Source organism: Oncorhynchus nerka, linkage group LG15 (genome assembly GCF_034236695.1).
Source record: "Oncorhynchus nerka isolate Pitt River linkage group LG15, Oner_Uvic_2.0, whole genome shotgun sequence".
Lineage (NCBI taxonomy): Eukaryota > Metazoa > Chordata > Actinopteri > Salmoniformes > Salmonidae > Oncorhynchus > Oncorhynchus nerka.
In genome coordinates, this window is record NC_088410.1 from 4,484,159 (window position 1) to 4,509,709 (window position 25,551).

The following is a 25,551-nucleotide window of genomic DNA, read 5'->3' on the forward strand; positions in this document are numbered from 1 at the left end:
TGAAGTCATTTTTACCTAAGTACTTTACACCACTGTGTGTAGCAGATGTAAAATATGTTTTGATTGTATACTCATTACAAATCTGCACTAATCAATCAACTTCCCCACTCCAGGCCGCAGATGGTGATGAGCGTCTTTCGGGCGTCGCTACCAGCGTGACGTATAATCTAGTGGACGGAACGGGAAGTTTCTTCAACAACAGCAGCTTGTCAGACACCTCCTTAGCTTGTTAGCCAATATAGCCGAAACGTATGAGCTCGTAAGACTGTTTCGGTGTATATTGGTCCCTGTGTTTAAAACATACTTATTTCGTATAGCTAGTTTCCCCATTTAATTAAATATATACGTTGTTAAGATAGTAGCTAGCTGGATTGCTGAATTAGCTTAGAACCAGGCTAGTCGTTAATGCTAACTAGCTAACATCTCCGACCATGAACTCACTAAGCTACTCTCCTCCTGATAAAGAAGAGGAGGTCTACTGGACGGAGAAAGAAGCTATGGGACTGAACATTGTCGTGAAAGAAGAGGAGGGGGATATTACAGTTAAAGGAGAGGAAGACGCTTTCAGAATGAAAGAGGAGGTAGAAGAGGCTATCAGTATCACATTGAAAGAAGAGGATGATGTTATAGTGAAAGAAGAGAAAGAACATATTAGAGTGAAAGATGAAGAGGGGATAGAGGCTGTCACAGTAGAAGAAGAGGTAGAAGCTTTCAGAATGAAAAAGGAGGAAGAGGAGGAGGATGTTATAGTGAAAGAAGAGAAAGAACCTTTTGAAGAGGAAGAGGAGGCTGAAGATCTGATTAACACCCGTGAGTACTGTCTTAAAAGCAGGGTCACAAACTGCCCTTGTTGAATTAATATATCGTTTTAATATCTGGCTCTGAGCCTCGCCATTGATTCTGGGAGAATATAACTTATAAATGTCCACTGAATTTAGTTCAACTGTTGTACTCTATCCGAACCCAAAATATAAGCTTGTTTTACTCTCATTGTTTGTAAACAATGTAACTGTAAATGAACTCTGTATATCCTCAAAACATGGAGGTAGTTCCATTTGTATTTATTAAGGATCTCTTTTTAGGTTGTGCTAAGGCAGCAGCTACTCTTCCCCATTAGTTCCCGCCAAGGCAGCAGCTACTCTTCCTGGGGTTTATTATGGATCCCCATTAGTTCCTGCCAAGGCAGCAGCTACTCTTCCTGGGGTCCAGCAACATTAAGGCAGTAATATATTATATATGATTTTTTTAAAATATTACATGACATTACATTTCATAACGCTTTTCACAACAAATTAAGTGTGTTCCATCAGGCCACTACTCTACTACCACATATCTACAATACGTTAATGTGTTCCATCAGACCACTACTCTACTACCACATATCTACATCATATTGTGTTCCATCAGACCACTACTCTACTACCACATATCTACAATACGTTAATGTGTTCCATCAGGCCACTACTCTACTACCACATATCTACAATACATTACGTGTGTTCCATCAGACCACTACTCTACTACCACATATCTACAACACATTGTGTTCCATCAGACCACTACTCTACTACCACATATCTACAATACATTAAGTGTGTTCCATCAGACCACTACACTACTACCACATATCTACAATACATTAAGTGTTCCCTCAGACCACTACTCTACAATACATTAAGTGTGTTCCATCAGACCACTACTCTACAATACATTAAGTGTGTTCCATCAGACCACTACTCTACAATACATTAAGTGTGTTCCATCAGACCACTACACTACTACCACATATCTACAATACATTAAGTGTGTTCCATCAGACCACTACTCTACTACCACATATCTACAACACATTGTGTTCCATCAGACCACTACTCTACTACCACATATCTACAATACATTAAGTGTGTCCTCAGACCTCTACTCTACTACCACATATCTACAACACAGTGTGTTCCCTCAGACCACTACTCTACAATACATTAAGTGTTCCCTCAGACCACTACTCTACAATACATTAAGTGTTCCCTCAGACCACTACTCTACAATACATTAAGTGTTCCCTCAGACCACTACTCTACAATACATTAAGTGTTCCCTCAGACCACTACTCTACAATACATTAAGTGTTCCCTCAGACCACTACTCTACAATACATTAAGTGTGTTCCCTCAGACCACTACTCTACAATACATTAAGTGTGTTCCCTCAGACCACTACTCTACTACCACATATCTACAACATATTAAGTGTGTTCCATCAGACCACTACTCTACTACCACATATCTACAACACATTGTGTTCCATCAGGCCACTACACTACTACCACATATCTACAATACATTAAGTGTGTTCCCTCAGACCACTACTCTACAATACATTAAGTGTGTTCCCTCAGACCACTACTCTACAATACATTAAGTGTGTTCCCTCAGACCACTACTCTACAATACATTAAGTGTGTTCCATCAGACCACTACACTACTACCACATATCTACAACACATTGTGTTCCATCAGGCCACTACTCTACAATACATTAAGTGTGTTCCCTCAGACCACTACTCTACTACCACATATCTACAACATATTGTGTTCCATCAGGCCACTACTCTACTACCACATATCTACATCATATTGTGTTCCATCAGACCAGTACTCTACTACCACATATCTACAACACATTGTGTTCCATCAGGCCACTACACTACTACCACATATCTACAATACATTAAGTGTGTTCCATCAGACCACTACTCTACTACCACATATCTACAACACATTGTGTTCCATCAGGCCACTACACTACTACCACATATCTACAATACATTAAGTGTGTTCCATCAGACCACTACTCTACAATACATTAAGTGTGTTCCATCAGACCACTACTCTACAATACATTAAGTGTGTTCCATCAGACCACTACTCTACTACCACATATCTACAACATATTAAGTGTGTTCCATCAGACCACTACTCTACAATACATTAAGTGTGTTCCCTCAGACCACTACTCTACTACCACATATCTACAACACATTGTGTTCCATCAGGCCACTACTCTACCACCACTACTCTACAATACATTAAGTGTGTTCCCTCAGACCACTACTCTACTACCACATATCTACAACACATTGTGTTCCATCAGACCACTACACTACTACCACATATCTACAACACATTGTGTTCCATCAGACCACTACTCTACTACCACATATCTACAATACATTAAGTGTGTTCCCTCAGACCACTACTCTACTACCACATATCTACAACACATTGTGTTCCATCAGACCACTACACTACTACCACATATCTACAACACATTGTGTTCCATCAGACCACTACACTACTACCACATATCTACAACACATTGTGTTCCATCAGGCCACTACACTACTACCACATATCTACAATACATTAAGTGTGTTCCCTCAGACCACTACTCTACAATACATTAAGTGTGTTCCCTCAGACCACTACTCTACAATACATTAAGTGTGTTCCCTCAGACCACTACTCTACAATACATTAAGTGTCTTCCATCAGACCACTACACTACTACCACATATCTACAACACATTGTGTTCCATCAGGCCACTACTCTACCACCACTACTCTACAATACATTAAGTGTGTTCCCTCAGACCACTACTCTACTACCACATATCTACAACATATTGTGTTCCATCAGGCCACTACTCTACTACCACATATCTACATCATATTGTGTTCCATCAGACCAGTACTCTACTACCACATATCTACAACACATTGTGTTCCATCAGGCCACTACACTACTACCACATATCTACAATACATTAAGTGTGTTCCATCAGACCACTACTCTACTACCACATATCTACAACACATTGTGTTCCATCAGGCCACTACACTACTACCACATATCTACAATACATTAAGTGTGTTCCATCAGACCACTACTCTACAATACATTAAGTGTGTTCCATCAGACCACTACTACTATCAATACATTAAGTGTGTTCCATCAGACCACTACTCTACTAGACCACATATCTACAACATATTACAACACATGTGTTCCATCAGACCACTACTCTACAATACATTAAGTGTGTTCCCTCAGACCACTACTCTACTACCACATATCTACAACACATTGTGTTCCATCAGACCACTACTCTACTACCACATATCTACAATACATTAAGTGTGTTCCCTCAGACCACTACTCTACTACCACATATCTACAACACATTGTGTTCCATCAGACCACTACACTACTACCACATATCTACAACACATTGTGTTCCATCAGACCACTACACTACTACCACATATCTACAACACATTGTGTTCCATCAGGCCACTACACTACTACCACATATCTACAACACATTGTGTTCCATCAGACCACTACTCTACTACCACATATCTACAACATATTAAGTGTGTTCCATCAGACCACTACTCTACTACCACTACTCTACAATACATTAAGTGTGTTCCATCAGACCACTACTCTACTACCACATATCTACAATACATTAAGTGTGTTCCATCAGACCACTACTCTACTACCACATATCTACAACATATTAAGTGTGTTCCATCAGACCACTACTCTACTACCACATATCTACAACACATTGTGTTCCATCAGACCACTACTCTACTACCACATATCTACAACACATTGTGTTCCATCAGGCCACTACTCTACAATACATTAAGTGTGTTCCATCAGACCACTACTCTACTACCACATATCTACAACACATTGTGTTCCATCAGGCCACTACTCTACCACCACATATCTACAACACATTGAGTGTGTTCCATCAGACCACTACTCTACAATACATTAAGTGTGTTCCATCAGACCACTACTCTACAATACATTAAGTGTGTTCCATCAGACCACTACTCTACAATATATTACGTGTGTTCCATCAGGCCACTACTCTACTACCACATATCTACAACATATTGTGTTCCATCAGACCACTACTCTACAATACATTGTGTTCCATCAGGCCACTACTCTACTACCACATATCTACAACACATTGTGTTCCATCAGGCCACTACTCTACCACCACTACTCTACAATACATTAAGTGTGTTCCCTCAGACCACTACACTACTACCACATATCTACAACACATTGTGTTCCATCAGGCCACTACTCTACTACCACATATCTACAACACATTGTGTTCCATCAGGCCACTACTCTACTACCACATATCTACAACACAGTGTGTTCCATCAGGCCACTACTCTACCACCACATATCTACAACACATTGTGTTCCATCAGGCCACTACTCTACCACCACATATCTACAGTACATAGTCCATGTGTAGGTGTGCGTCTTCTCATATGTATGCGTGTGTGTATGTGGTTCTTCATTGTCCACACTGTTCCATAAGGTGTATTTTGTCTGTTTTTTTTTCCAAATCTGATTCTACTGTACTTGCGTCAGTTACCTGATGTGGAATATAGTTCCATGTAGTCATTTCTCTATGTAGTACTGTGCTTCTCCCATAGTCTGTTCTGTACTTGGGGATTGTGAAGAGACCTCTGGTGGCATGTCTTGTGGGGTAGACATGGGTGTCTGAGCTGTGTGCCAGTAGTTCAAGCAGACAGTTCGGTGCATTCAGCTTGTCAACACCTCTCACAAATACATGCAGTGATGCATCTCTCCTCTACTTTGAGCCAGGAGAGATTGACATGCATATCATCGTTAGCTCTCTGTGTACATCCAAGGGCCAGTCGTGCTGCTCTGTTCTGAGCCTATTTACATTTTTCCTAAGTCCCTCTTTGTGGCACCTGACCACACGACTGAACAGTAGTCCAGGTGTGACAAAACTAGAGCCTGTAGGACCTGACCACACGACTGAACAGTAGTCCAGGTGTGACAAAACTAGAGCCTGTAGGACCTGACCACACGACTGAACAGTAGTCCAGGTGTGACAAAACTAGAGCCTGTAGGACCTGACCACACGACTGAACAGTAGTCCAGGTGTGACAAAACTAGAGCCTGTAGGACCTGACCACCACACTCTACAGTAGTCCATTGTGTTCCAAAACTCAGGCCTGTAGGAGCTGTGTGACAAAACTAGAGCCTGTAGGACCTGCCTTGTTGATAGTGTTGTTTAAGAAGACAGAGCAGTCCATCATTTGTTCTACTTCTCCCCATCCTAGCTACTGTTGTTTCAACATGTTGTGACCATGACCGTTGACAACCCAGGGATACTGATATCCTGAACCAGGTTGCAGGCACTGGTTGCAGTTTTGAGGGTTTTTTTCTTGAATGGGCAGCTTGTTGATAGTGTTGTTTAAGAAGACAGAGCAGTCCTTTAGTTGTTCTACTTCTCCCCATCCTAGCTACTGTTGTTTCAACATGTTGTGACCATGACCGTTGACAACCCAGGGATACTGATATCCTGAACCAGGTTGCAGGCACTGGTTGCAGTTTTGAGGGTTTTTTGTCTTGAATGGGCAGCCTGTTGGTATTGAAATATTGAAGTCAGTATTGAAAATCACCAAGAAAAGAAAATATATCTCTCTTGTTGATATTACACACATTATCAAGGATGGTCGGCCAGTAAAATACCACTTGGTTCTAAATATTCCTAAGTTTCAAAAGTAAATTGAATTGCTAAAATATACATAACCATCAACAGTAAAAGTCTTAAGCAAAGCAGATGGCATTGTTTTCTTGTTTTACAATTGTACAGATAGTCAGGGGGTACACTCCAACACTCGGACATAATTTACAAACGAAGCATGTGTTTAGTGAGTCCTCCAGATCAGAGGCAGTAGGGATGTGTTCTCTTGATAAGTGTGTGAATTGGACCACTTTCCTGGCCTGCCAAGCGTTCAAAATGTAACGAGTATTTTTTTGGGTGTCAAGGGAAAATGTATGTTGTAAAAAAGTACATTATTATCTTTAGGAATGTAGTGAAGTAAAAGTTGTCAACAATATAAATGAGTAAAGTACAGATAGCCCAAAAAAAAGTACTTAAGTAGTACTTTAAAGTATTTTTCCTTAAGTACTTTACACCACTGGTTAGAGGGACATAAAATTACTTGCATTGTCTTCCAACGCCGTGTGGGATAATGTACATTTGCTCTGGCCCCCCAATGGTGGAACAAACTCCCTCACGACGCCAGGACAGCGGAGTCAATCACCACCTTCCGGAGACACCTGAAACCCCACCTCTTTAAGGAATACCTAGGATAGGATAAAGTAATCCTTCTCACCCCCCCCCTTAAAAGACCTAGATGCACTATTGTAAAGTGGCTGTTCCACTGGATGTCATAAGGTGAAAGCACCAATTTGTAAGTCTGCTAAATGACTTAAATGTAAATGTAAATTTGCTGACGCATTATGACATCATTATGACAACTCAGCGATACAATGGTAGGTATTAAATTAACTGGGTCATTGATAAGTTATTGGCTGTCGTTTTACGGGCTCCTAACCAACTGTGCTATTTTGTCATTTAAAAAAAAAAAAGTTATCTTTTAACTTATTTTGTACATGTTGTTGCTGCTACCGTTTTCTTATGACCCAAAAAATAACTTCTGGACATCAGAACTGGGATTACTCACCTCGAACTGAACAAAGATGTTTTTTCTTTAACGAGTCCGAGGCAAAGGATATACTGCAGATACCCGACCAGGCCTAAAGATAAGCCCTAAGATATACTGCTTTCTCGAGAACAGGCCCAAATCCCCATCATTTGAAGGATATACTGCAGATACCCGACCAGGCCTAAAGATAAGCCCTAAGATATACTGCTTTCTCGAGAACAGGCCCAAATCCTCATCATTTGAAGGATATACTGCAGATACCCGACCAGGCCTAAAGATAAGCCCTAAGATATACTGCTTTCTCGAGAACAGGCCCAAATCCCCATCATTTGCGTAAAGAAAAGACGGATAAAAAGGGGGCGGAGGTCGGGCGAGTGAGTAAACCTCCACTACCAACCCTTCTATTGGCCAACGTTGTTGGAAAACAAAAAATGCACTTATATCCTACCAACGGCACATTACAAACTGTAATTTTATGTTTCAACGAGTCAACGAGGACATGGATAATATAGAGCTGGCTGGGTTTACTGTGTATCGGTAGGACAGAGACGTTACGTCTGGCAAGACGACGGGTGGGGGTGTGTGTCTATTTGTCCATAACACCTGGTGCGCGATGTCTAATATTAAAGAAGTCACAGGGTATTACTCGCCTGAGGTGTGCAACGTGCAAAAAGAGGAGTCTGAGGATCGTCTTTATTCAGTATGGTTCACATGGGGGAAAGGGAAGAGGAGTCTGAGGGTCGTCTTTATTCACTGTAATACATTATAATATAATAAGGCTCCATGGTAGCTAATACATTATAATAGAATAAGGCTCCATGGTAGCTAATACATTATAATATAATAAGGCTCCATGGTAGCTAATACATTATAATAGAATAAGGCTCCATGGTAGCTAATACATTATAATAGAATAAGGCTCCATGGTAGCTAATACATTATAATATAATAAGGCTCCATGGTAGCTAATACATTATAATATAATAAGGCTCCATGGTAGCTAATACATTATAATAGAATAAGGCACCATGGTAGCTAATACATTATAATATAATAAGGCTCCATGGTAGCTAATACATTATAATAAGGCTCCATGGTAGCTAATACATTATAATAAGGCTCCATGGTAGCTAATACATTATAATAGAATAAGGCTCCATGGTAGCTAATACATTAGAATAAGGCTCCATGGTAGCTAATACAGTAGAATAAGGCTCCATGGTAGCTAATACATTAGAATAAGGCTCCATGGTAGCTAATACATTATAATAGAATAAGGCTCCATGGTAGCTAATACATTATAATAAGGCTCCATGGTAGCTAATACATTATAATAAGGCTCCATGGTAGCTAATACATTAGAATAAGGCTCCATGGTAGCTAATACATTATAATAGAATAAGGCTCCATGGTAGCTAATACATTAGAATAAGGCACCAATGTTGAAATATGAGTAGATTTAAAATAATATGAATTAATGAAATAAAATGACTCAATGAGACAAACCTTTCACAATATAATGGACTATGAATTACTGCAAATAGAGACAGTGGTACACAATGACACAGCCCCTCAATATAATTTAAATAGAGACAGTGGTACACAATGACACAGCTCCTCGATATAGTTTAAATAGAGATGATGGTACACAATGACACAGCCCCTCAATATAATTTAAATAGAGACAGTGGTACACAATGACACAGCCCCTCAATATAGTTTAAATAGAGATGATGGTACACAATGACACAGCCCCTCAATATAGTTTAAATAGAGACAGTGGTACACAATGACACAGCCCCTCGATATAGTTTAAATAGAGATGATGGTACACAATGACACAGCCCCTCAATATAGTTTAAATAGAGATGATGGTACACAATGACACAGCCCCTCAATATAGTTTAAATAGAGATGATGGTACACAATGACACAGCCCCTCGATATAGTTTAAATAGAGATGATGGTACACAATGACACAGCCCCTCAATATAGTTTAAATAGAGACAGTGGTACACAATGACACAGCCCCTCAATATAGTTTAAATAGAGATGATGGTACACAATGACACAGCCCCTCGATATAGTTTAAATAGAGACAGTGGTACACAATGACACAGCCCCTCAATATAGTTTAAATAGAGACAGTGGTACACAATGACACAGCCCCTCGATATAGTTTAAATAGAGATGATGGTACACAATGACACAGCCCCTCAATATAGTTTAAATAGAGACAGTGGTACACAATGACACAGCCCCTCAATATAGTTTAAATAGAGATGATGGTACACAATGACACAGCCCCTCAATATAGTTTAAATAGAGATGATGGTACACAATGACACAGCCCCTCAATATAGTTTAAATAGAGATGATGGTACACAATGACACAGCCCCTCAATATAGTTTAAATAGAGACAGTGGTACACAATGACACAGCCCCTCAATATAGTTTAAATAATCCACAATATGATTAAAACAAGTTGTGAAATCGTAGATCCAAAAATAAAACATGTTCTTGATTAATATCATCAATAGAATATCAAAAAACCTGCTCCTAGAAAAGCGTCACAGTGGATTCGGAAGGTATTCAGACCCCTTGACTTTTTCCACATTTTTGTTACGTTACAGCCTTATTTTATACATGTATCCTATACTGACTAGTCTATTACCTGTATCCTATACTGACTAGTCTATTACATGTATCCTATACTGACTAGTCTATTACATGTATCCTATACTGACTAGTCTATTACATGTATCCTATACTGACTAGTCTAATACATGTATCCTATACTGACTAGTCTATTTATCCATTAGGTCTAATACATGTATCCTATACTGACTAGTCTATTTATCCATTAGGTCTATTACATGTATCCTATACTGACTAGTCTATTACATGTATCCTATACTGACTAGTCTATTACATGTATCCTATACTGACTAGTCTAATACATGTATCCTATACTGACTAGTCTATTTATCCATTAGGTCTAATACATGTATCCTATACTGACTAGTCTATTACATGTATCCTATACTGACTAGTCTAATACATGTATCCTATACTGACTAGTCTAATACATGTATCCTATACTGACTAGTCTATTACATGTATCCTATACTGACTAGTCTATTTATCCATTAGGTCTAATACATGTATCCTATACTGACTAGTCTATTTATCCATTAGGTCTAATACATGTATTCTATACTGACTAGTCTATTACATGTATCCTATACTGACTAGTCTAATACATGTATCCTATACTGACTAGTCTAATACATGTATCCTATACTGACTAGTCTAATACATGTATCCTATACTGACTAGTCTATTACATGTATTCTATACTGACTAGTCTATTTATCCATTAGGTCTAATACATGTATCCTATACTGACTAGTCTATTTATCTATTAGGTCTAATACATGTATCCTATACTGACTAGTCTATTTATCCATTAGGTCTAATACATGTATCCTATACTGACTAGTCTATTTATCCATTAGGTCTAATACATGTATCCTATACTGACTAGTCTATTTATCCATTAGGTCTAATACATGTATCCTATACTGACTAGTCTATTTATCCATTAGGTCTAATACATGTATCCTATACTGACTAGTCTATTTATCCATTAGGTCTATTACATGTATCCTATACTGACTAGTCTATTTATCCATTAGGTCTATTACATGTATCCTATACTGACTAGTCTATTACATGTATCCTATACTGACTAGTCTATTTATCCATTAGGTCTATTACATGTATCCTATACTGACTAGTCTATTACATGTATCCTATACTGACTAGTCTATTTATCCATTAGGTCTAATACATGTATCCTATACTGACTAGTCTATTTATCCATTAGGTCTATTACATGTATCCTATACTGACTAGTCTATTTATCCATTAGGTCTATTACATGTATCCTATACTGACTAGTCTATTTATCCATTAGGTCTAATACATGTATCCTATACTGACTAGTCTATTTATCCATTAGGTCTATTACATGTATCCTATACTGACTAGTCTATTTATCCATTAGGTCTATTACATGTATCCTATACTGACTAGTCTATTACATGTATCCTATACTGACTAGTCTATTTATCTATTAGGTCTATTACATGTATCCTATACTGACTAGTCTATTTATCCATTAGGTCTATTACATGTATCCTATACTGACTAGTCTATTTATCCATTAGGTCTAATACATGTATCCTATACTGACTAGTCTATTACATGTATCCTATACTGACTAGTCTATTTATCCATTAGGTCTAATACATGTATCCTATACTGACTAGTCTATTACATGTATCCTATACTGACTAGTCTATTTATCCATTAGGTCTAATACATGTATCCTATACTGACTAGTCTAATACATGTATCCTATACTGACTAGTCTATTTATCCATTAGGTCTAATACATGTATCCTATACTGACTAGTCTATTTATCTATTAGGTCTAATACATGTATCCTATACTGACTAGTCTATTTATCTATTAGGTCTAATACATGTATCCTATACTGACTAGTCTATTTATCCATTAGGTCTATTACATGTATCCTATACTGACTAGTCTAATACATGTATCCTATACTGACTAGTCTAATACATGTATCCTATACTGACTAGTCTAATACATGTATCCTATACTGACTAGTCTAATACATGTATCCTATACTGACTAGTCTATTACATGTATCCTATACTGACTAGTCTATTACATGTATCCTATACTGACTAGTCTATTACATGTATCCTATACTGACTAGTCTAATACATGTATCCTATACTGACTAGTCTATTTATCCATTAGGTCTATTACATGTATCCTATTTATCTACTAGTCTAATACATGTATCCTATACTGACTAGTCTATTTATCCATTAGGTCTATTACATGTATCCTATACTGACTAGTCTATTTATCCATTACTAGTCTAATACATGTATCCTATACTGACTAGTCTATTTATCCATTAGGTCTAATACATGTATCCTATACTGACTAGTCTATTTATCCATTAGGTCTAATACATGTATCCTATACTGACTAGTCTATTTATCCATTAGGTCTAATACATGTATCCTATACTGACTAGTCTATTTATCCATTAGGTCTATTACATGTATCCTATACTGACTAGTCTAATACATGTATCCTATACTGACTAGTCTATTACATGTATCCTATACTGACTAGTCTATTTATCTATTAGGTCTAATACATGTATCCTATACTGACTAGTCTATTACATGTATCCTATACTGACTAGTCTATTACATGTATCCTATACTGACTAGTCTAATACATGTATCCTATACTGACTAGTCTATTACATGTATCCTATACTGACTAGTCTATTTATCTATTAGGTCTAATACATGTATCCTATACTGACTAGTCTATTTATCCATTAGGTCTATTACATGTATCCTATACTGACTAGTCTATTACATGTATCCTATACTGACTAGTCTATTACATGTATCCTATACTGACTAGTCTATTTATCCATTAGGTCTAATACATGTATCCTATACTGACTAGTCTATTTATCTATTAGGTCTAATACATGTATCCTATACTGACTAGTCTATTACATGTATCCTATACTGACTAGTCTATTTATCCATTAGGTCTAATACATGTATCCTATACTGACTAGTCTATTACATGTATCCTATACTGACTAGTCTATTACATGTATCCTATACTGACTAGTCTAATACATGTATTCTATACTGACTAGTCTATTTATCCATTAGGTCTAATACATGTATCCTATACTGACTAGTCTAATACATGTATCCTATACTGACTAGTCTATTACATGTATCCTATACTGACTAGTCTATTACATGTATCCTATACTGACTAGTCTATTTATCCATTAGGTCTAATACATGTATCCTATACTGACTAGTCTATTTATCCATTAGGTCTATTACATGTATCCTATACTGACTAGTCTATTACATGTATCCTATACTGACTAGTCTATTTATCCATTAGGTCTAATACATGTATCCTATACTGACTAGTCTATTTATCCATTAGGTCTATTACATGTATCCTATACTGACTAGTCTATTACATGTATCCTATACTGACTAGTCTATTTATCCATTAGGTCTAATACATGTATCCTATACTGACTAGTCTATTACATGTATCCTATACTGACTAGTCTATTACATGTATCCTATACTGACTAGTCTATTTATCCATTAGGTCTAATACATGTATCCTATACTGACTAGTCTATTTATCTATTAGGTCTAATACATGTATCCTATACTGACTAGTCTATTTATCTATTAGGTCTAATACATGTATCCTATACTGACTAGTCTATTTATCCATTAGGTCTAATACATGTATCCTATACTGACTAGTCTATTACATGTATCCTATACTGACTAGTCTATTACATGTATCCTATACTGACTAGTCTAATACATGTATCCTATACTGACTAGTCTATTTATCTATTAGGTCTATACATGTATCCTATACTGACTAGTCTATTTATCCATTAGGTCTAATACATGTATCCTATACTGACTAGTCTATTACATGTATCCTATACTGACTAGTCTATTACATGTATCCTATACTGACTAGTCTATTTATCTATTAGGTCTATTACATGTATCCTATACTGACTAGTCTATTTATCCATTAGGTCTATTACATGTATCCTATACTGACTAGTCTATTTATCCATTAGGTCTAATACATGTATCCTATACTGACTAGTCTATTACATGTATCCTATACTGACTAGTCTATTACATGTATCCTATACTGACTAGTCTATTTATCCATTAGGTCTAATACATGTATCCTATACTGACTAGTCTAATACATGTATCCTATACTGACTAGTCTATTTATCCATTAGGTCTAATACATGTATCCTATACTGACTAGTCTATTTATCTATTAGGTCTAATACATGTATCCTATACTGACTAGTCTATTTATCTATTAGGTCTAATACATGTATCCTATACTGACTAGTCTAATACATGTATCCTATACTGACTAGTCTATTTATCCATTAGGTCTATTACATGTATCCTATACTGACTAGTCTATTACATGTATCCTATACTGACTAGTCTATTACATGTATCCTATACTGACTAGTCTATTACATGTATCCTATACTGACTAGTCTATTACATGTATCCTATACTGACTAGTCTAATACATGTATCCTATACTGACTAGTCTAATACATGTATCCTATACTGACTAGTCTATTTATCCATTAGGTCTAATACATGTATCCTATACTGACTAGTCTATTTATCCATTAGGTCTAATACATGTATCCTATACTGACTAGTCTATTTATCCATTAGGTCTAATACATGTATCCTATACTGACTAGTCTATTTATCCATTAGGTCTATTACATGTATCCTATACTGACTAGTCTAATACATGTATCCTATACTGACTAGTCTATTTATCCATTAGGTCTAATACATGTATCCTATACTGACTAGTCTATTACATGTATCCTATACTGACTAGTCTATTACATGTATCCTATACTGACTAGTCTATTTATCCATTAGGTCTAATACATGTATCCTATACTGACTAGTCTATTTATCTATTAGGTCTAATACATGTATCCTATACTGACTAGTCTATTTATCTATTAGGTCTAATACATGTATCCTATACTGACTAGTCTATTTATCCATTAGGTCTAATACATGTATCCTATACTGACTAGTCTATTACATGTATCCTATACTGACTAGTCTATTACATGTATCCTATACTGACTAGTCTAATACATGTATCCTATACTGACTAGTCTATTTATCTATTAGGTCTAATACATGTATCCTATACTGACTAGTCTATTTATCCATTAGGTCTAATACATGTATCCTATACTGACTAGTCTATTACATGTATCCTATACTGACTAGTCTATTTATCCATTAGGTCTAATACATGTATCCTATACTGACTAGTCTATTTATCCATTAGGTCTATTACATGTATCCTATACTGACTAGTCTATTACATGTATCCTATACTGACTAGTCTATTTATCCATTAGGTCTAATACATGTATCCTATACTGACTAGTCTATTTATCCATTAGGTCTATTACATGTATCCTATACTGACTAGTCTATTACATGTATCCTATACTGACTAGTCTATTTATCCATTAGGTCTAATACATGTATCCTATACTGACTAGTCTATTACATGTATCCTATACTGACTAGTCTATTACATGTATCCTATACTGACTAGTCTATTTATCCATTAGGTCTAATACATGTATCCTATACTGACTAGTCTATTTATCTATTAGGTCTAATACATGTATCCTATACTGACTAGTCTATTTATCTATTAGGTCTAATACATGTATCCTATACTGACTAGTCTATTTATCCATTAGGTCTAATACATGTATCCTATACTGACTAGTCTATTACATGTATCCTATACTGACTAGTCTATTACATGTATCCTATACTGACTAGTCTAATACATGTATCCTATACTGACTAGTCTATTTATCTATTAGGTCTAATACATGTATCCTATACTGACTAGTCTATTTATCCATTAGGTCTAATACATGTATCCTATACTGACTAGTCTATTACATGTATCCTATACTGACTAGTCTATTACATGTATCCTATACTGACTAGTCTATTTATCTATTAGGTCTATTACATGTATCCTATACTGACTAGTCTATTTATCCATTAGGTCTATTACATGTATCCTATACTGACTAGTCTATTTATCCATTAGGTCTAATACATGTATCCTATACTGACTAGTCTATTACATGTATCCTATACTGACTAGTCTATTACATGTATCCTATACTGACTAGTCTATTTATCCATTAGGTCTAATACATGTATCCTATACTGACTAGTCTAATACATGTATCCTATACTGACTAGTCTATTTATCCATTAGGTCTAATACATGTATCCTATACTGACTAGTCTATTTATCTATTAGGTCTAATACATGTATCCTATACTGACTAGTCTATTTATCTATTAGGTCTAATACATGTATCCTATACTGACTAGTCTAATACATGTATCCTATACTGACTAGTCTATTTATCCATTAGGTCTATTACATGTATCCTATACTGACTAGTCTATTACATGTATCCTATACTGACTAGTCTATTACATGTATCTTATACTGACTAGTCTATTACATGTATCCTATACTGACTAGTCTATTACATGTATCCTATACTGACTAGTCTAATACATGTATCCTATACTGACTAGTCTAATACATGTATCCTATACTGACTAGTCTATTTATCCATTAGGTCTAATACATGTATCCTATACTGACTAGTCTATTTATCCATTAGGTCTAATACATGTATCCTATACTGACTAGTCTATTTATCCATTAGGTCTAATACATGTATCCTATACTGACTAGTCTATTTATCCATTAGGTCTATTACATGTATCCTATACTGACTAGTCTAATACATGTATCCTATACTGACTAGTCTATTACATGTATCCTATACTGACTAGTCTATTTATCTATTAGGTCTAATACATGTATCCTATACTGACTAGTCTATTACATGTATCCTATACTGACTAGTCTATTTATCCATTAGGTCTATTACATGTATCCTATACTGACTAGTCTAATACATGTATCCTATACTGACTAGTCTATTACATGTATCCTATACTGACTAGTCTATTACATGTATCCTATACTGACTAGTCTATTTATCCATTAGGTCTATTACATGTATCCTATACTGACTAGTCTAATACATGTATCCTATACTGACTAGTCTATTTATCCATTAGGTCTAATACATGTATCCTATACTGACTAGTCTATTACATGTATCCTATACTGACTAGTCTATTTATCTATTAGGTCTAATACATGTATCCTATACTGACTAGTCTATTTATCCATTAGGTCTAATACATGTATCCTATACTGACTAGTCTATATATCCATTAGGTCTAATACATGTATCCTATACTGACTAGTCTATTTATCCATTAGGTCTATTACATGTATCCTATACTGACTAGTCTATTTATCCATTAGGTCTAATACATGTATCCTATACTGACTAGTCTATATATCCATTAGGTCTAATACATGTATCCTATACTGACTAGTCTATTTATCCATTAGGTCTATTACATGTATCCTATACTGACTAGTCTATTACATGTATCCTATACTGACTAGTCTATTACATGTATCCTATACTGACTAGTCTATTTATCCATTAGGTCTAATACATGTATCCTATACTGACTAGTCTAATACATGTATCCTATACTGACTAGTCTATTACATGTATCCTATACTGACTAGTCTATTTATCCATTAGGTCTAATACATGTATCCTATACTGACTAGTCTATTACATGTATCCTATACTGACTAGTCTATTTATCCATTAGGTCTAATACATGTATCCTATACTGACTAGTCTATTTATCCATTAGGTCTAATACATGTATCCTATACTGACTAGTCTATTTATCCATTAGGTCTAATACATGTATCCTATACTGACTAGTCTATTACATGTATCCTATACTGACTAGTCTATTTATCCATTAGGTCTAATACATGTATCCTATACTGACTAGTCTATTACATGTATCCTATACTGACTAGTCTATTTATCCATTAGGTCTAATACATGTATCCTATACTGACTAGTCTATTTATCCATTAGGTCTATTACATGTATCCTATACTGACTAGTCTATTACATGTATCTTATACTGACTAGTCTATTACATGTATCCTATACTGACTAGTCTATTACCTGTATCCTATACTGACTAGTCTATTACATGTATCCTATACTGACTAGTCTATTACATGTATCTTATACTGACTAGTCTATTACATGTATCCTATACTGACTAGTCTATTTATCATGTATCTTATACTGACTAGTCTATTTATCCATTAGGTCTAATACATGTATCCTATACTGACTAGTCTATTACATGTATCCTATACTGACTAGTCTATTACATGTATCCTATACTGACTAGTCTATTTATCATGTATCTTATACTGACTAGTCTATTACATGTATCCTATACTGACTAGTCTATTACCTGTATTCTATACTGACTAGTCTATTTATCTATTAGGTCTAATACATGTATCCTATACTGACTAGTCTAATACATGTATCCTATACTGACTAGTCTAATACATGTATCCTATACTGACTAGTCTATTACATGTATCCTATACTGACTAGTCTATTACATGTATCCTATACTGACTAGTCTATTACATGTATCCTATACTGACTAGTCTATTTATCCATTAGGTCTAATACATGTATCCTATACTGACTAGTCTATTTATCTATTAGGTCTAATACATGTATCCTATACTGACTAGTCTAATACATGTATCCTATACTGACTAGTCTAATACATGTATCCTATACTGACTAGTCTATTTATCCATTAGGTCTAATACATGTATCCTATACTGACTAGTCTATTTATCCATTAGGTCTAATACATGTATCCTATACTGACTAGTCTATTTATCCATTAGGTCTATCATGTATCCTATACTGACTAGTCTATGACAGTCTATTACATGTATCCTATACTGACTAGTCTATTTATCATGTCTATCATGTATCCTATACTGACTAGTCTATTTGTATCCTATGTCTATTACATGTATCCTATACTACTAGTCTATTTATCTATTAGTATCTAGTCTATTACATGTATCCTATACTGACTAGTCTATTACATGTATCCTATACTGACTAGTCTATTTATCTATTAGGTCTAATACATGTATCCTATACTGACTAGTCTATTACATGTATCCTATACTGACTAGTCTATTACATGTATCCTATACTGACTAGTCTATTTATCTATTAGGTCTAATACATGTATCCTATACTGACTAGTCTATTTATCTATTAGGTCTAATACATGTATCCTATACTGACTAGTCTATTTATCAGGTCTAATACATGTAAAACAACAATATGTTTAATAGTGTTTATATATGTGTTGTATGTATTGTGTACATATATAGTGTATTTATTGTCCTCAAAGCGCTACAGCCACTCTGTGATGACAAGCTCTGATCTTTTATTGAGGGATCTAGTCTAGATTAAACCTCATAGGTAGACAGTTTTACCACGTGGAGGTTTCATTCAGGTCTCTCTGTTTAACCAAACACTCTGTCTTTGACAGGAGAGAGAACAGACTCTCATTCTGAAAGCGGACGAGTCCTTCAGAAGAACCTGACCGAGAGACGTCCAAACCAGCGAGACCACACCACTGCTCCCAGTGTGGAAAGAGATTTATCCGGATAGGGCACCTGAAAGAACACATGAAAACACACACAGGGGAGAAACCTTATCACTGCTCCCAGTGTGGAAAGGGTTTTGGACAGTCAGGGCATCTAAAGGTGCATGAAAGAAGACACACTGGAGAGAAGCCATATCAATGCTCCCAGTGTGAAAAGAAATGTTTCTCACCAGGGGACCTGAAGTCACATGAGAGAACACACACACAGTCTTTAGAGAGGCCTTTCCAATGCGCTCAGTGTGGAAAGAGATTTATCCAGTCGTCGCATCTGAAAGAGCATGAAAGAATACACACAGGAGAGAAGCCGTATCAATGCTCTCAGTGTGGAAAGGGTTTTAGATACTCAGGGCATTTAAAAGTGCATGAAAGAACCCACACTGGAGAGAAGCCGTATCAATGCTCCCAGTGTCAAAAGGGTTTTTTCTCACCAGGGGACCTGAGAAAACATGAGAGAACACATTTAGTAGATAGGCCTTTCCAATGCTCTCAATGTGGAAAGAGGTTTATGCAGTCATCACATCTGAAAAAACACAAGAGAATACACACAGGCGAACAACCATTCCAATGCTCTCATTGTGGAAAAGTTTTACCCGTTTAGGGAACTTGAAAACGCATGAGATGACACACACGGGAGAGAAGCCTTTCCACTGCTCCTTCTGTGGAAAACGTTTTACCCATTTAGGGAACCTGAAAATGCATGAGATGACACACACAGGAAATAAGCCTTATCACTGCTCCCAGTGTGGAAAAGGTTTTGGACACTCAGGGCATTTAAAAGTGCATGAAAGAACACACACTGGAGAGAAGCCGTATCAATGCTCCCAATGTGAAAGTAAATTTTTCTCATCGGGGGACCTGAAATCACACGAGAGAACACACACTGTAGAGAGGCCTTTCCAATGCTCTCAGTGTGGAAAGAGTTTTACCCGGTTAGGGAATCTGAATATGCATTTGAGAACACACACAGGGGAGAAGCCATACCACTGTTCAGACTGTGGAAAGAGATTTATCCAGCTAGGGACCTGAAATCACATGAGCGGACACACACAGGAGATAAGCCTTTCCAATGCTCTCAGTGTGGAAAAGTTTTGCCTGGTTAGGGAACTTGAAAATGCATGAGAGAATACACACAGGAGAGAAGCCTTTCCACTGCTCCTTGTGCGGAAAGAGTTTTACCTTTTAGGGACACTGAAAAAACATGAGATGACGCACACAGGAGAGAAGCCTTTCCAATGCTCCCAATGTGGAAAGAGTTTTACCCAGTTAGTGAACCTGAAAAGGCATGAAGGAACACACACAGGATAGAATCCTTTCCAGTGTTCTCATTGTGGAAAGACATTTTCCCAGTCAGAGGACATGAAATCACATGAGAGAATAGTGGCTGTGTTCTGACTTATATAGTTTTGACAAACTTTTTGTGCTTTGGTTTATGCCACATTAAATAAAATTGTAATGTAAGAAAAAAAATAGGCTTTTACTTTTGTTCTTAGTTAATTTTTTCTCTCAAAACATGTTCACATCTAAAATTAGAATATATTTTGCATGTATTTGATTTTCATTATGAATTGTTTTTGATCAATATACACCCTTATCATTATATGATTTGGATATTGTTATTTAAAAAATAAAATAAAAATGTCATGAATCATTCATGTTTTTTTCTTGATTCTGATCTTAACCTCTTGAATTTAGTCGTTGTGTTTTTCATTGAGTTCATTTGTGTAGATTAAGCTGTGTGATAATTAGATGACGTTGTTCTGATAACATTGATAAGTTGTTGACATGATAAAACATTTACTACCTCAATGTCCATCAGATAAAACACAGGTGCTGATTTGTAAAAATGATTTGATTATTTCAACATTTAACTGAATAAAAGTAAACTGATATTTTTTTAACTGTGTGGATGTTAATTTTATACACCTATATCTATGTATTGTTACACCATGTAGGAGCAGTATAGACCTAGTCTGTTCATTATATACATCTACATGATGTATTGTTACACCATGTAGGAGCAGTATAGACCTAGTCTGTTCATTATATACATGATGTATTGTTACACCATGTAGGAGCAGTATAGACCTAGTCTGTTCATTATATACATCTACATGATGTATTGTTACACCATGTAGGAGCAGTATAGACCTAGTCTGTTCATTATATACATGATGTATTGTTACACCATGTAGGAGCAGTATAGACCTAGTCTGTTCATTATATACATCTACATGATGTATTGTTACACCATGTAAGAGCAGTATAGACCTAGTCTGTTCATTATATACATCTACATGATGTATTGTTACACCATGTAGGAGCAGTATAGACCTAGTCTGTTCATTATATACATGATGTATTGTTACACCATGTAGGAGCAGTATAGACCTAGTCTGTTCATTATATACATCTACATGATGTATTGTTACACCATGTAGGAGCAGTATAGACCTAGTCTGTTCATTATATACATCTACATGATGTTACACCATGTAGGAGCAGTATAGACCTAGTCTGTTCATTATATACATCTACATGATGTTACACCATGTAGGAGCAGTATAGACCTAGTCTGTTCATTATATACATCTACATGATGTATTGTTACACCATGTAGGAGCAGTATAGACCTAGTCTGTTCATTATATACATCTACATGATGTATTGTTACACCATGTAGGAGCAGTATAGACCTAGTCTGTTCATTATATACATCTACATGATGTATTGTTACGTTCCTTATATACAGAGCATTTGGAAAGTGTTCAGACCCCTTGACTTTTCCCCACATGTTGTTAGGTTACAGCCTTATTCGAAACGGTATGAAATTGTTTCCCCCCCCCCTCAATCTGCACACAATACCTCAAAATGACAAACGCAAAAACTGGTTTTGTAAAATGTTTTGCAAATGTATTAAAAAATAAACAACTGAAATATTCAGAATGAGTGTGTCCAAATTTTTGACTGATATCTGTATCAGTATTCAGACCCTTTACTCAGTGCTGTTTCGAAGCATCAGTATCCAGACCCTTTACTCAGTGCTGTTTCGAAGCATCAGTATCCAGACCCTTTACTCAGTGCTGTTTCGAAGCATCAGTATCCAGACCCTTTACTCAGTGCTGTTTCGAGGCATCTGTATCCAGACCCTTTACTCAGTGCTGTTTCGAAGCATCTGTATCCAGACCCTTTACTCAGTGCTGTTTCGAGGCATCTGTATCCAGACCCTTTACTCAGTGCTGTTTCGAAGCATCTGTATCCAGACCCTTTACTCAGTGCTGTTTTTACTCAGTGCTGTTTTGAAGCATCTGTATCCAGACCCTTTACTCAGTGCTGTTTCGAAGAATCAGTATCCAGACACTTTACTCAGTGCTGTTTCGAAGCATCTGTATCCAGACCCTTTACTCAGTGCTGTTTCGAAGCATCAGTATCCAGACCCTTTACTCAGTGCTGTTTCGAAGCATCTGTATCCAGACCCTTTACTCAGTGCTGTTTCGAAGCATCTGTATCCAGACCCTTTACTCAGTGCTGTTTCGAAGCATCTGTATCCAGACCCTTTACTCAGTGCTGTTTCATCTGTATCCAGCATCTGTATCCAGACCCTTTACTCAGTGCTGTTTCAAGCATCTGTATCCAGACCCTTTACTCAGTGCTGTTTCGAAGCATCTGTATCCAGACCCTTTACTCAGTGCTGTTTCGAAGCATCTGTATCCAGACCCTTTACTCAGTGCCATCTTATCCAGACTCCTTTACTCAGTGCTGTTTCGAAGCATCTGTATCCAGACCCTTTACTCAGTGCTGTTTCGAAGCATCTGTATCAGTGCTGTTTCGAAGATCCCCCTTTACTCAGTGCTGTTTCGAAGCATCAGTATCCAGACCCTTTACTCAGTGCTGTTTCGAAGCATCTGTATCCAGACCCTTTACTCAGTGCTGTTTCGAAGCATCTGTATCCAGACCCTTTACTCAGTGCTGTTTCGAAGCATCTGTATCCAGACCCTTTACTCAGTGCTGTTTCGAAGCATCAGTATCCAGACCCTTTACTCAGTGCTGTTTCGAAGCATCAGTATCCAGACCCTTTACTCAGTGCTGTTTCGAAGCATCAGTATCCAGACCCTTTACTCAGTGCTGTTTCGAAGCATCAGTATCCAGACCCTTTACTCAGTGCTGTTTCGAAGCATCAGTATCCAGACCCTTTACTCAGTGCTGTTTCGAAGCATCTGTATCCAGACCCTTTACTCAGTGCTGTTTCGAAGCATCAGTATCCAGACCCTTTACTCAGTGCTGTTTCCAGACCCTTTACTCATCTGTATCCAGACCCTTTACTCAGTGCTGTTTCGAAGCATCAGTATCCAGACCCTTTACTCAGTGCTGTTTCGAAGCATCTGTATCCAGACCCTTTACTCAGTGCTGTTTCACATCTGTATCCAGACCCTTTACTCAGTGCTGTTTCGAAGCATCTGTATCCAGACCCTTTACTCAGTGCTGTTTCGAAGCATCTGTATCCAGACCCTTTTACTCAGTGCTGTTTCAAGCATCAGTATCCAGACCCTTTACTCAGTGCTGTTTCGAAGCATCAGTATCCAGACCCTTTACTCAGTGCTGTTTCAAGCATCTGTATCCAGACCCTTTACTCAGTGCTGTTTCGAAGCATCTGTATCCAGACCCTTTACTCAGTGCTGTTTCGAAGCATCTGTATCCAGACCCTTTACTCAGTGCTGTTTCGAAGCATCTGTATCCAGACCCTTTACTCAGTGCTGTTTCGAAGCATCTGTATCCAGACCCTTTACTCAGTGCTGTTTCAAGCATCAGTATCCAGACCCTTTACTCAGTGCTGTTTCGAAGCATCTGTATCCAGACCCTTTACTCAGTGCTGTTTCGAAGCATCAGTATCCAGACCCTTTACTCAGTGCTGTTTCGAAGCATCTGTATCCAGACCCTTTACTCAGTGCTGTTTCGAAGCATCTGTATCCAGACCCTTTACTCAGTGCTGTTTCGAAGCATCTGTATCCAGACCCTTTTCATCCAGACCCTTTACTCAGTGCTGTTTCGAAGCATCTGTATCCAGACCCTTTACTCAGTGCTGTTTCAAGCATCAGTATCCAGACCCTTTACTCAGTGCTGTTTCAAGCATCTGTATCCAGACCCTTTACTCAGTGCTGTTTCGAAGCATCAGTATCCAGACCCTTTACTCAGTGCTGTTTCGAAGCATCTGTATCCAGACCCTTTACTCAGTGCTGTTTCGAAGCATCAGTATCCAGACCCTTTACTCAGTGCTGTTTCGAAGCATCAGTATCCAGACCCTTTACTCAGTGCTGTTTCGAAGCATCTGTATCCAGACCCTTTACTCAGTGCTGTTTCGAAGCATCAGTATCCAGACCCTTTACTCAGTGCTGTTTCGAAGCATCTGTATCCAGACCCTTTACTCAGTGCTGTTTCGAAGCATCAGTATCCAGACCCTTTACTCAGTGCTGTTTCGAAGCATCTGTATCCAGACCCTTTACTCAGTGCTGTTTCGAAGCA

The 25,551-nt window shown here is 36.9% G+C and overlaps 1 protein-coding gene across 1 annotated transcript in view; it reads left to right on the forward strand.

Annotated features, from left to right (window-relative positions):
- The first annotated feature begins 431 nt into the window (after window positions 1–431).
- The window catches only part of LOC135560304 (zinc finger protein 625-like), a 46,025-nt gene continuing 20,905 nt past the window's right edge, over window positions 432–25,551 (forward strand). The window contains exon 1 of the mRNA XM_065002162.1: window positions 432–810. Within this exon, the coding sequence (XP_064858234.1) occupies window positions 432–810 (379 nt within the window). The remainder of the gene's footprint in view (window positions 811–25,551) is intronic.